The 15,035-nt window shown below is 38.2% G+C and overlaps 1 protein-coding gene and 1 long non-coding RNA gene across 2 annotated transcripts; both read right to left on the bottom strand.

Annotated features, from left to right (window-relative positions):
• Positions 1 to 1,241: 1,241 nt before the first annotated feature.
• LOC144969403 (uncharacterized) lies at positions 1,242 to 2,789 on the bottom strand. The gene has a single exon (XM_078908514.1). It carries the CDS (start codon positions 2,787 to 2,789, stop codon positions 1,242 to 1,244), a length of 1,548 nt encoding a protein of 515 aa, XP_078764640.1.
• A 1,447-nt stretch (positions 2,790 to 4,236) lies between these two features.
• Positions 4,237 to 5,319, bottom strand: LOC144969717 (uncharacterized). Its single transcript, XR_013644808.1, has 2 exons — positions 5,194 to 5,319; positions 4,237 to 4,658 (listed from the first exon to the last, which is right to left on the bottom strand). It is a non-coding gene; the product is annotated as an uncharacterized LOC144969717 (long non-coding RNA).
• Positions 5,320 to 15,035: the final 9,716 nt, after the last annotated feature.

The raw sequence follows: 15,035 nt of genomic DNA on the forward strand, positions 1-15,035 counted from the left end.
ACTAGGTTTGAAGTGGATTTGAACGAGACGATGACGAATGATAAAGAAATCACGCAGTGAAAGAAAATCGCTCGTCACATTCTCTCCCTCTTGAAAAATCTCCTTGTGAGATTAAAATTAAGTCTAGTTTAAAATCATCTGAGAAACGTGGACAATAAGATAGTACTGGAAGTACGGTTATGCTGTTGTGGCGTCATCGGATACCGGATGGCGACTTAAGAAGTCGGCTCCATGGTTATCAGTGCCTTTGATGAATTCCACATGGAACGAAAATTGCTGTAGTATTAGCGACCAACGCATGAGTTTAGCGTTTAATTGTTGAGCTGTGGCCAGAAATAGAAGTGGCTGATTGTCGCATTGAACAGTGAAGTGACGTCCATAAAGGTATATTTGGTATTTTTGTATGGCCCATACCAGGGCAAGACATTCCTGCTCCACTGTTGAGTATCTTTGTTCCGCAGGCGATAATTTTCTACTTGCGTAAGCAACAGGGTGAAGGACTGTAGGGTCATCGAGGTCAGGTTGAAGTAACGATGCGCCTATTCCAATTTTACTTGCGTCTGTCCTCAGAATGAGAGGTTGGTTGGTGTCATGTAAGCGCAGCACGGGTAGTGACGTCAGAGTCCTTTTTATAGCGCAGAAAGCGTTCTCGCAGTGTGAAGCGTTCCTGGTTTGTCCAACATTTTTAAATTCAGGAGTTATTGTTCCTCCCTGATTTCGTTGCTTGGCAACATTATGATTCCTTATCTTGGCATCATTTTAATTTCTTTTCTTGGTATCATGTTGATTCCATATCTTTGATACATTTGGATTCTGTTTCTTGGCCTCATTTTGATCCAGATTGTGTGAAACATTCTTGCTGCGTTTCCTGGTATCATTCTGACTCCAATTCTGTGAAACCTCGTGAGTCCATTTACATGTATCATGTTGATTCCATATTTCTGATACATTTGGATTCCGTTTCTTGGCATCATTTTGATCCAGATTGTATGAAACATTTTTGCTGCGTTTCCTGGTATCATTCTGACTCCAATTTCGTGAAACCTTGTGAGTCCATTTACATGTATCATCTTGATTCCATCGCTTGAGATCATTTTTATTCCGTCTCTTTGTGCGTGAATAATGTCTCATGATGTTTGCGCCCGTGTATTGAACGGGAGTGTTTACAGTCCTAATCGAACCTAAGGTTACTGGAGCTGTGTTTGTTTGATCTGGTTTCCATTGGCATTTTTGACATGACTTTATATGGCTCTTGATGTCATCCGAAATACCAGGCCAGAAATAGTGGCTGAGATGCGCTCCGTTGTGGCAGCGATTCCCACATGTCCTTTGAAAAGTATGTTGTGTCCCATGTCTAGAATCTGTCGGCGATGTGTAGAGGGGACGACGAGCTGATGGCGTCTTTTGCCAGAAACTCTGTATAACAACTCATGTTGTATTATGAATTCTCCCTTTTTATTTTTGTCACTAGCTTCCGTCACTTTGGCGAAGTAGTGCAAGAGAGTCGTGTCCTCGGTCTGTGCCTTTCTCATTTCCTTTGGTCCAGGATTTTGTGATAACGGCGGCATATTCCTTTGATCCTGTGCTCTTGTCCTTGTGTGACAGGCGTGAAATGGGTGTTTGGGCGTTCCGAGAAATACGTATTTGCATCCAAGGATTAGAGGGTAAGTAGGTGAATCTAGTACTCCTGCAGGTATAGTTCCTACTACATATGGAGAGGTTATTTCGATATTAGCTATCGGAAGTGGCAGAGATGGGCTGTCTGTAGTGGCGCATTGAATCTCGATAATCTCGCCTGTGAATTGGTCCGGCCGAACCAAGTCGCGTGCTAAGACCGCGTGATAGTCTAATCCCGTGTCGTAGAGAACGGTCACATTCTGTCCATTTACTTTGACTGTGTCAATGACTGGAGGGTGATTCGAAGATTCTTTTGTTTTATGAAGTGGGTGGTTCCCAACTGTGCGACCTACATTTACACTGACAGGTTTTCCCTTTTGATGACCGTTACGTTTGTTGTCGCGACGGCATTCCTCTGTCAAATGTCCCTTCATATTACAGTTCTTGCAGTATACGTGTTGTTTGTGTTGTGTTGTGTTACTTCTTTCGTATTGGTTATTGTTATTCTTCTTTTCATATGGTGGTGGAGATGTAGCTCTATCTTCATGTGAGGTCGACGGGTTTTGAATCCGGTGTTGTCTCCTTTCTGTGAGGTGATTTTCTTGCGCTGTGGCAAAACGGTCAGCACATGTTACTATATCGTCCAGTTTATGAGCGCCTTGCTCATCGACAAAACGACGGACATCCAGGGGCATTGCATCTCTCAGCTGTTCCACCATGATAAGCTGGTTTAATCCCTCATAGGTGTCTGGGTTGCCAGATAGTTTCAACCATTGTTGGAGGCTGAGTTGTAGATGATCTGCCAACTGGTGGTATGTTTCATGCCTGTCCTTCTTTAATGTTCGGAATCTTCTACGGTAGGATTCTGCGCTGACATCAAAATGTCTCAGTAGGGATGACTTTAGCTCCTGAAAGTTATTTTTGTTGTCCTGTGTCAGGCGAGAGTAAACATCATAGGCTTTGCCCTTGAGATGCTGAGACGCTTTGAGTGCCCATTTGTCCTCCGGAAGATCATACGAGATCGCTAACTCCTGGAATCGCGTTAACCATTGATCAATCCCTTCAATGTGTGGGTTGAAAGTTTCTACCGGGAACGACATGACTTTATCAATGCTTCCATTGCCCTGACTGGATGGGATGGGGCTATGGCTAGAGAGTCTGTTTTTTGCCATGTCTCTTGTTAAAGACATTTCAATTTCCTTTTGGCGTGCGCGCTGCATTTCTGCCTGAGCACGCTCTCTCTACCGTTCCAGATCTTTGTCTTTCAAAGCCTGTTCATGTCTCCTTTTTTCCTCCTCCTCTAGTCTAGCACGCTTCTCTTCCTCCTCAAGTCTAATAATCTCCCTTTCTGCGTTTTCATTGACATAGGCAGATAACTGTTCACCAGAAAGGCCTAATTCTTTTCCTAACTGGATAAACTCGCGTCTAATTGTAACACCAGTAGCCATGGCTGATTAATTACAGATTGAACAACTGCAGAAGGTGAATAAGAATGATGCGATAGGTGGAAGGAGGAGTAGAGCAGAAAGTTAACAAATAGAACTTTGCCAGTAAGGGTTAAATATGAATGAAGACAATAGTGAAGTAAGTCACAACACACTGTTGAAAAGTGCAAGGTTTCGCTAAGCCAAATTTCAATATATGACACACACAGTGACACAATACTTAGAAAGCGTAGTTATTGCCTGGGGCTTAATTTGGCGTGCTCGGGTCAATAGAGAGATAATACTATTACCGTTACACGTGTAAACAACAACTTGCAAGATGACCTAACGAAGTTGGAGTGACTGTAATTTTTAATTAAGATTTGTTTAACTTAATTTTTGAAGGGGGGAGGGGGGTATCTCTCGGAAGGGGGGGGGGTACTCTCGGAAAGGGGGGGGGGGGTATTCTCGGCAGTGGGGGGGGGGGGGGGTTACTCTCGGCTGGAGGTCCAAAATTTTATGGCAACAATGGCATAAAAAAGTGGCAATGAAATAACAATTTATGTTTTGTAAACTGCTTTAAAATTACGTTGCCTAATTATGCATAATCAAAATAACATGGTTGTCATAAACATAATCATAAATCAGTGTTAGTAAACTAATTATAGATTAGTGAAAATATAGAAAAATGGGCATGTTCCAATTTCAAATGTAACCACAGTGACTTTCGATAATAAATAAGATTTCTTCTCTATGATATTTGTAATTAATTAATCAAATGATTCATTGATTGGTTTGATTTAAGGTAGATATATTTAACGAGCCCCCAATGTAATAGAATGCTATTGTTAAATTGAGATAGTATCAGAAGTAAAGAATGGGTGTTTAAATATTATATCTAGATTAATGACTCACATATTATATTATATTAAAGATTCATAATCCCCGGACGAGCCTACCATTTTGTGACGGGTTGGTGTTATTGTTGTGGGATCGAGTCCAACCGATAGCTCAATGGTCTGGATTCGAACTAGTATGCGCGCTATGGCTCTCGTTACCAGCTGCACCACTCAACCTATATCACAAACGGCTCAGGTTTAATCTAGGGGTGATTAAGAATTGCCTTAGGGTCCCTTATTACTTAATTGTATTGATAACAAGTGAGTCAAGACAATAGTAACGCCCAATGCAATAATAACAATTCTATACATAAAGTTTAATTAGATTGTTACAGGAAAAGATAGAAAGAATAAGTATTTATTTAATATCAGGAAGAATAGCTCTAATTGAGTGGATCTAATCTATTATATATTTATTTGTTACTTTGATATAATCATATGTGTCTGTGGAAAATACATTTGAAAATGGTATAAGCCCGTTTGGCTTATCTTTATCCCGCCGGCTTGCTTGACTGAGGCAAATGTATCAGCTAGTTCCAGGGTTGGCGCCTGCTTTGCAGAGTTTTCTGGACATCACAACAGTGTGTTGTAGTTAGGCTGACATCAGGGGTTTACCGCTGTTCAAGGACTGGGATGCAGGGATTCGGCACAACTGGGTGCTCCAACGACACGGAAAAGGACCAGGAAAATGGCCAGGACTCAGGATCAGGACAAGGACCTTCAATTTAAGAGTTAAAACAACAAGGTCTTAGAGCCAATCGAGTTTGTCTTTCGCCACCGAATCGTCCTTGAGCGACACATCATAATAGCCTTTATTTGCCGACAAAGGCAAGGAGAAGCAGTAACTTCATGATAATGGGAGTTAGTATATGTTTTAAACATCAACTGACAGTCGAGCTATCTTACATGATGAGAATTTAACAGGGTTGTGTCCCTGGTATTTCTTTATTTATTTTTATTAATTATAATTGAGGTTATGATGTGTGGCCGGCGATTGGCGGTGGGGTACAGACATTCAAGCAATATACATATTGAATATAAATGAAATAATAACATAGATCATAAACAACTGTTAACTATAAAATAAGATACATATAGATATGGTTTTGTACAGGTATTCCAACTTACGAACATCCATGGAATAGCACAATTAAAATATATACACGAACTATAATATTAATAATAGATAGATTAAATTGAATTCAGAGTAATATCTCGTTCCACTTTGAATGTTAACCAATAATTCATTTTACCTCCAGCCGAGATAGACAAACTTTTACAAGTTTGAAATTGGAGAGATAGCTCTTTTCTCGTGGGCTTCTTAGCGTGTGTGTGATCAGATTCAGATATGAATTTGGTTTTGTGAAACGAAAATAGCCAATCAGAAGAATCTTCCTGTTTTAGGTGGCCAATGATATCCAGATGCTTTGGTAAGAAAGAATAACGGAGAATTACCGGAGAGCTAGACCTTAATTGTAATTTGAGCTACTCTTGAACGAGACAAGACCTCAGGGCATACGCACGATGGCGACTTGTTTGGAAAAGGTAATTAGCAGGTGGCATGAATACAATGGGCAGACAATTTGAACAGGTAAATAAGCCTTAAGCTGAAAGTGAGTGTTCCGTTATACAATGGAAATGTTTCCCACCTAACGACCAGAATTTCCGTTAGAAAGATTTGGAGCTTTATTGGAGAAAGGCTGTCCATGTTTTGATTATCTTACTTGAGGTGTTTATCTGCCTTGGCAAATATATATGTCTCGTCCACTAGGTTTGAAGTGGATTTGAACGAGACGATGACGAATGATAAAGAAATCACGCAGTGAAAGAAAATCGCTCGTCACAATAATTGAAGGACGAGTTTTCTGACCTAATTTTAAAATAAGTGTTTTCCAGATAAAGGCAGTCAAATAGTTAATTGGAGAGAATAAAATGTGGTTTTATGACCTCAATAAGTCTAAAAGTTTATAGCTCTGATCATTTTAATTTTATATCCACATCTTTGCATCCGATTCATCTCAACTCATAGTCTCAATTTGAGTCGGTGGTACACATATGTGACTATTCATCTTATAACGGTATTATTTTTTATTTTGGTTTGTTTTTAAGGGTTTTACGGCGCTTGCAACACATTAAGTTCATATCAGCGCCAGTAAATAGGAAAATAATGGGATAGTACAAAGTTCTAGAATTACAATTAAAGCATCCAAGGAAAGGTAAGACAAAGGGGAATTGGTTCAAATAGAGAACAGATGTAGATTCCAAGAGCACACTATCAAAGTACTTAGTTTGAGATCACCTAAAAGTCCCATCAGACAAAAGAACAGTTCCCCACTAAGAGGAAAACACTCAAATGTTTACAAATCATATGTTAAAAATTTTTAAACAATAACTATACATAACAGAGAGATGATTTACAAGGAAAAAAATATCTACCAAAACTAACTATACATTTGACTGTTTCCCTCTCAACTAGGGTATCCGGCCAGGGCCAGGACAAAACCCAAGTAATCTCATTCCAAGACAAAGACCGGAAGCATGTTAGGAAACAGAAATGTGCGGCTATGTGGTCTAGTGGTATAACACTCGCTTTCGGATCGGAAGGTCATGGGTTCGAGCCTCGCTCGGCGCATAGTTGAGTCATTGGATAAGACTCTTTACTCACATTCTCTCACCGTGCGCAGATGTAAAATGAGTACATGGCCGTTAACAGCGTTGTCTCTGTCCGAAAAATTGTAATATCGCCTAACAGGCGTCATGTCCCGTCCTAAATGTTAAGTGTTGCTGTTGGCCAGGGACCCCTTGTAAAGCGCTTTGAGCACGCTAAAGGGGTAATGCGCTATATAAAAAAAGCTCACAAAGGGGAATGGAAGACACAGAAAGTGCCTCCGTGTCCACTGTGGGAGGTCAGGAAGATAACGGTATTAATTTGAGGCGCACTCGATGATTAGAACATATTTATTGTAAGCTTCGTTGAGGAGAGTGCGTTTTTTTCTTTCTTTTAGATGCCCTACTCAGATCATTTTGAATTCAAACTCAATTTTCAGCTAGTTTAGTATATCATCTATGTTGTCATCAAATTGTGTGATTTATTGGCGAAAGCCTAAGATTGAATAAACATGAAACTTGAAGTATTGTGTAATACCATATTGTACGATAAACCGCGTGTCGCTATAGCCTCATCGCTTCTTGTTCAAATAAATGGAAACCAATGATTTTAACTAATCATTCAGATGGCAAGAGCAACATAGAAATTTATGTCAAAGTTCGTGACTTTCAAGTATTTGAAATGTTTTTTCCTTTGCTAAATCTATCGTAGTCTTTAAAATTTTGGCCAGAAAACTCGTCTTTCAAAAATCGACTGACTAAAATGACCCTCATCTTGTCAAAAATTCAGAAATCTGGGACAATCTTGTAGTCCGTGGGTTGAGAGTTTTTGGTAAAATAATTGTAATTTTGTTTGATTAATATTTGAAGGATGAGTTTTCTGGCCAAAACCTCTACGGAAATGCCATGAACTTTTCGTGTCTTTTCTATTGGTAAGAATTCTCGTGATCACATAAAGTCAAATAGAAATCCTATTGAACTTTGCTGTTGCTTTCAAAATGGGTTACCGTATCGATCTCTCCCTTGGCGATTAAATTAAATCGCTCCTCTCACTAAATCGATTTACCTAATAATATAATTTCTCTATCTAGGTCATTCGATACACGACAGGAAGTCCTCGTGAATCTGCAAAGCCATGAACACTGCACTCTCAGGAAATACACAATTTCACACTTCAATTACACTCCTCGCCTCACTTAACTCAAGGGTGGAGGTGTGACTTTATGTACTTGCGCAATTTTGCTCTCTCACACTGTTGTTGTTCCCCCACTCCAGCAGCAGCGTTCATACTCGAATATTGATTTATAATTGACATATTAACCCTGCGGGTACTTGATTTTTTTCCGTCGCCATATTTGCTTAAAAATAATATGAAGTCAATGAAAACACAGTCTAACCCTCTTCAACCGCAACATTTAAAGTATCATTTATATATCAATCCTACGGGAACTTATAAAGGATTACTAATTCGACATTTGCTAAGAAACGATGATATTCTGATCATATTATATTGATCATATGAAAAGTTTTAGGCACGCAACATTTGCTGAGAAATAATATGGCGTCAATGAAAATACAGGCACACACAATCGTTAACCGCAACATTATATTTATTATTATGATATATAAATTTACCATACGAGAACTTACAGTTTTACCGACGCCAAATTTGCTTTAAAAACTAATATAGAGTCAAGTGATACAGTCTAACTCTCTTCAATCGCAATATTATATCTTTCATATGTAAATTTACCCTAAGAGAAGTTATACAGATGCAACATTTGCAAAAAAATAAACATAATATAGAGTAAGAAAATACAGTCTAACCCTCTTCAACCGCAACATTTTGGTATTATTTAGATATTGACCCTATGAGAGCGTAACGTTTTACGACATATGCTGGGTAAATAAACCAGTCAATGATAAGACAGTCAAACACTCTTTAACTGTAACAGTATATCATTTATTCTAATATGTAAATTTACCCTACGAGAACTTAAGGTTTTACCGAGGCCATATTCGTTTTAAAAAGTGAAGAGTCAATGAAGATACAGTGTAACCCTCTTCAACAGATTTATTATATCTTTCGTATCATTATATAAATTTACCCCCGTGAGGACTTAAAGTTTCACCGATGCCATAATTGCTCAAAAAAATATAATATAAAATATTATATTACACTCTGACCCTCGTCAATCGCTATATTTTATATATTATTTATATATAAAAACTTCAACCCGATCATGTATACAGTGCAGTATCCACTTAACGTGATCAAGGCGCTTTACGAGGGGTCCTTAACTAACAGCAACACTTAATACGTAGGACGATACATAAGGTTGTAAGGCAATAGTGCATTTTTTCAATGACAATATTGTCAACGACCAGGTACTTATCACACCTGAGTACGGTGAGAGAATGTGAGTCCAAGGACTCAACTTTACGCCGCAAAATATAAATCTCGAAGCTCCACCTCCTCCTCCTCCTCCTCCTCCTCCTCCTCCTGCTCTTCTTTTTCTTCTTCTTCTTCTTCTTCTTCTTCTTCTTCTTCTTCTTCTTCTTCTTCTTCTTCTTCTTCTTCTTCTTTCTATTTTTCTTTATCATTCTTCCTCTATTATTTTCTGTTATCTTTGTCTTCAGCCTTTTCATATTATATACCGACCGACCTTACCAAAGGGATATATTTCTTTACCTTTACCATATTCTTGCGCTGATTAGAAAATCATATAATTTACGTTTACATAAAAAACGAAATCAAAATGAAGCTTCTAATTACTTTTTTAAAAAACCCGTTAAATACATGTGATCTAAATTAACAAAAAACATTAAAAAAGCTAAAATCAAAATATTGATTCAACCATTATGGGGCGGCCGTTCTGTTGTAATTTAATCCAGCGTATAATGGGTTAATTTTAAGCATAAAACGATTACGACAGGCATCGCGGCTATTGGTTTCCCACAGCCATCACAATTATCGATTATTGTTCGATCACTGACTGGATGATAACATCAATCACTGATTAATCTAATGGTTTTTTAATTCACTAACTGGGTCATGGGAATAAGGGTCATTGACATTCTAACCGGCCAATAACACTAGTTCAACATCAGTTACCTCCCCCTTCTCTCTCTTCTCTCCCCCCCCCCCCTCTTCTCTCTTTCTCTGTCTCTCTTTCTCTGTCTCTCTCTTTATGTCTCTCTCTCTGTGTGTCTCTCTCTGTCTCTCTCTCTCTCTCTCTCTCTCTCTCTCTCTCTCTCTCTCTCTCTCTCTCTCTCTTCTGGTTCTGACTCCTCTTCTTTTTCGTTCCATCTCTAAGTATTTCCGCTCTTTTTTTACTCACAATTTTATCTCTGAAAGATCTACCTTCCCTGATTCCTTCCTTCATTCAATCTTTTATGTCACTCGTTGCAGGTGCTGTGCTATGCTGAGCGCCATTATTTAATTATGGCTAAACTTCCGCGGACTATAACTCTTGTAATGTTGAAGATGCTTTGAGTTTGTTGATGTCATGTTAAAACACATTCGATCCTGTTATTTGACAAAACTGCCAGATGAATAACTAATTTTGAGGAATTCCAGAAAGGACGCCTAACTCAACTGTGCTTTTTAGGTACGAATTGTACTCACAACATTCTCTAGTAAATGATGTTTCGACTCTCTCATCTAGATGAACGGTGTGTTGTGACGAAGCTTCAGGGCGGGTTTGTGACGGTGCACGAATGCGGTGGAGAATTTGCTGATTGGGTCGATGGTCATAATATAGTAGTGTGAGCTTCATTAGAAGCTGCTGCCTCTCTGGATGGCAGCGAATCAGCTTCGGTCGAGAACCTGCCTCACGGCAAAATCGCTTCATCAGTGGGGACTTTCCACCTGTCCAACATGTACCCGATGTGGGAAAGTACCTGTAACCGCAGAGCATCTCGTTGAACGGTGTGTTGTGACGAACTTTCCGGGCGGGTTTGCGATGGTCGTGCACGAATGCGGTAAAGACTTTGCTGATTTGGTCGATCATCATAACATAGTATTGTGAGCACCATTAGAATTTGCTGCCTCGCTGGTCAATGAACCAACGACACTGTGTTGGCCTACAATAAAAAGTGATGACATTTATTGCATCGATACCAAAACTAAAAGTGGCCATTTTGAGCTTTCAGAAGCCATGCCTCGACTCTTAATGACCAACTAAATCTTTCCAGAGTACAACGGTTAACTGATTTAAAAAAATAATGAAACATTATATAACATAATAGTTCTTTATTAAATTGGAAACGACATAGCCTTTGACCCCTACACAAGCGACATGAAGACCGGAAATGACGTGCATGGTAACAAACGGAAATGACACTGGCAAAAATGGCTTGTTTTGATTCTATGACCACGGGGACGGATCACTTTTCTTTTTTACTTTCTAAACAGAGAAAATGAAAAAAAAGTTGTGCCTTTGGGGCTTTGATTTCAGCCGATGATGTGTGCAACAAATAAAACGAATCCAGGAGATTATCTGAAATTAAGAGGTTGTTGACAAGTAAATGGCAACCGTTAATGAGAATTGAAATGCTATTTTTAACTCTTTTATTTCTCTTATATTTCTTAGATATTATTCTAAACTTTTAAAAATGCTATGTTAAGCTACATTAATTATGGTGATGCAATTTGGAAAACGATTCAATTATGCAATTGTTTAAAATGAATGAGTTTGATATCCATCTCCAGTGTTCCTTGTCTTGTATTTTTGTTGTGTATACCATCGGTAATGTGAGCTATCACCACGATTATTGCTTTCTCTCTTTCCTTGATCTTGAATAATGTCCCTGGAAATAATATCTTGTGTCATTACCACTGAAATTATTGAAGGGGTTCAATTAGAAATTATTGATTTATATTGAGGTCGTGTGGGAATTTATTTCATCAACACGCAAAGATTTATTCAGCTATTAATTTTCAAAAAGAAATTCCTATAACCCAAAAGATTAAACCTAAAACAAACAAACCATTATTGATTCCTCAAGAGATAGCTGTTCATACGAAAGCCAGTACCTGGTCAGAAGCCCACAACTTTCTTAAATTGAGAGTTATTTGTCTAAAGCACAGTCAGTAATGTTAATATTAGTCATGGGGTGTTAAATGTAAAGATAGATCGAAGTTGATGTCACTTTGGTCATTGTTATTGCTTTTTGCCAGCCGAGTTTTTGAGTACTTCTCACTCAACTGTATTAATCAGACCATAAACGTTCAATGTTGTGAGTTCTTAGCCAAGCACATATATTATCAATATCGAATACATATCGCGCTTTGAATTTATTAAAATTTGAACCATCCTGATACTAGGGTGTCCGTAAAGTCTGGACACGGTAAAGTTAAATATTTTTCAATTGTATGAACCAGACTATAAGCGTTCAAGATTAAATATAGTTTTGTGTGCTGGTCCGTTATACTTCCGTATGGCAATGTTGTGAGTTCTTAGCCAAGCACATTTTATCAATATCGAATACATATTTCGCTTTGAATTTATTAAAATTTGGACCATACTAGGGTGTCCGTAATGTCTGGACACAGTAAAGTTAAATATTTTTCAAAATAGTATTCAAATTTTTTTGCATCGAGTTCATGCAATTTTTTTGAAATGCATTGACATTCGCATTGCAAATGATGGCGCTCATGTTGAAGATATTATTTGAATAAAATAAATAGTGAAAATAAAACTTAATTTTAATTATATACCAAAAAATATTCAACTATCCTAAGTGTCCAGAGTTTATGAACACCCTGTACACTTACAAACTCTTTAAACTTTGATGTTACTCACAGTATCAGTCCTCTAGCCCCGTCCTCCTGGGGTCCTGCCACACCAGCTGACCAATGCCAACTTATTTGATACTAAGCGATTCGTTAATCGGGCTGAGAATGATCGCACCACACTCCGTCAATGTACAGAAAACTGATTATTTCGAGACATGAAACCACGACCCGACTTTTACGACACATCCTCTTGGTCACGAGAGAGATGCTCTACAATCGACCACCCTCTTTTTAAAAAGGAATATGATCTACCCTGGTGGCGCTGGTGGTGGAAAAGTGAAATTAGTTAATACTAAAGGTAAAAATTGTGTGTGTTGTGTGTGTGTACGCATGGGAAAATTCTATGATGAGGAGGAGGGGGGGGGGGGGTTGGAAAGTGTATCGGAGCTTACTCATTGTCTCAATAGCCTTTGTGTTATACGTTTATATTGAGGATAGAGTTAACAGCTTAACTGCTAACTGTCCAATAAACGTTCGTTGTGTTTGTGTGTGGACATTATGACCTCAAGAACTCGCATGAAGGACGCAAGATAGTTACAACATTTGAAACCACTAGTTTGGAGTGGTGGGTGGCGTCAATTGGATTCAATAGTCTGATGTCACGTCGCCCAGCAACGGCGGCCATTGTGGTTCTAAACAAAAAAATCGGTACTTTTTATTCTTCATGCTGGCTAGAACTTTTCATGTCTTGTGATCAGAATGTGTAAAAGTCAAAACTGTACCAGATTTATAATGTTGGTTTTTTTTTCTCCTCTGGATACGCTTTTATGCTCGTCTGATAAATATTTCATAAGGGCGTCATCCATTGTTCCGATAGCCTAGAGCCAGTTACTAAGTTACCATGCGTCATTACGAGGGAAGTGACGTTACGACTGTTGAAGTGTATTGTAGAGTTCCCTCTCGTGTCCAGGCTGAGGTGTGGTCACACTAGGGTCATGGGTTCCATAACTGCAAACGCTTCTCTATACTCTCTGGTACTTTCTCTACTCACTTCAGTTCTCTCATTATCACCGTAAGTGCCTGCTCCACTCTCTTTTCTGAATGAAATAAATATACGCCTTTGACGAAAGCATCGAGAAAGAGTGAAAAGCTGTACAGTCATGGCCGATAAAGAATATTCAAATGTGAACAAGTGCAACATTTGAATGAATATTTGTTTATAACACAATAATTCATTTATTCCCAGAATACTCAGAATGTTTTCTGTTTTATAATACTGGCATGAAAGGCAAGGACTGAATATATAAAGAAAAGTAACAAAGCATTCACCTCAGAGGGTTAATTTATCGCACGTAGAATATTGATATAACCGGGAAATCGGGTAAAAAAAAAGTCTTTAAATAACACGCGACTACGTCAATTAAATCAATAAGCGAGATCGATTTCATCATAAACGGTTATGTTGGAATCGGATCCTTTAAATCGCCCCAATCCTTTTGATAGAACCGGAAGTTCCTAGTCGCCTTCCAGCGGGACTCCAAAAAGCACTTATTCACTTCCGGGATTTCTCCGCTTCAGTTGAGCTCGCTGGAGGAAGCATCAGCAAAGTAGAATCCTGCCCGTTGGTTTTAGCTGTTTTAAGCTGAAAAAATGCATTTGTTTCATTTTGGCTAGAAATTTGATATATCAAAATATCAATGATTTAAAATAACCCTCAACATGTCAAAATGCGAAGTCTTGAGAAATTTTTGAAGACGAAGGCTAAAAGTTTTTGAAAAGCGAATGTTATCTTAATTCATTAATATTTGAAGTATTTATTAATTTTTTAATTTTTTTTTTGTCAGAATGAAAGAAATAAAGACGTTTTGTTAGAGTTTGAAGGCTAAGGGTTTTTAACGATTTAGGTGGCGCTGGTGGTGGAAAAGTGAAATTAGTAAATACTAAAGGTAAAAAATGTGTGTGAGAGTAAGCATGGGAAAATTCTATGAAGAGGAGGAGGGGGGGGGGGGTCAGAGTAAGGTAGAGTATAGGACAGAGAGAGAGAGAGAGAGAGAGAGAGAGAGAGAGAGCGTGTGTATGTGTGCGAAGAGAGGTAGATAGACACATACATACACACACACAAACACACACAAACAAACACACAGGGTAAAAACAAATAGAAAAGTGCATTTACAACATCCATTTAATTTGTTTACTTGTCCAATACTTTATATTGTCTCTTGTTTACCAGTTTTATGTAATTGTATATTGATATTATATTACATTATTCCTCACAAAGAGAGTAACGATTGCCCAATTTTAAGGGCAGGATTATGGCAAACTCGATGCTCTCAGGAATATCTAGCAATGGAGAGCGCCAACCGTTCTTTGGTTGCAAATTGGAGGTATATGTAAACTCACCGACTATATCCGTAGTATACCCTGGGTTATTTTTTACCCCATGCCTATTTATTACATTTTTCTGAGACAAATTATAGGCGTAGTATCAAAGCTAATGTTTTTTAGATTTTACATGTTAATGGTAGTTGAATAAAACTATCTATGGACATGCTCATTTTTTATATATTTTATCCAATTTTGAAAAGTAGCAAAAATCTCTAGGATTGAGTGAGTTAATGTAGCCGTGTTATGTTACGAAAAGAAGCTTATCAGAAACTGGTCTATACTTAGTTGTATAATTGAAGTTAAACAATGACGATAATTAGATTTTCTCACATAGTCACCCATTTATGGCTTTGAGCACGGCCA

The sequence above is a fragment of the Berghia stephanieae genome, chromosome 3, assembly GCF_034508935.2.
Source record: "Berghia stephanieae isolate SIO BIC M18660-M18661 chromosome 3, UCSD_Bste_1.3, whole genome shotgun sequence".
Lineage (NCBI taxonomy): Eukaryota > Metazoa > Mollusca > Gastropoda > Nudibranchia > Aeolidiidae > Berghia > Berghia stephanieae.

Coding starts and splice junctions, on each gene's coding strand:
- LOC144969403 (XM_078908514.1), bottom strand. CDS start 2,789: ATGGCAAAAAACAGACTCTCTAGCCATAGCCCCATCCCATCCAGTCAG.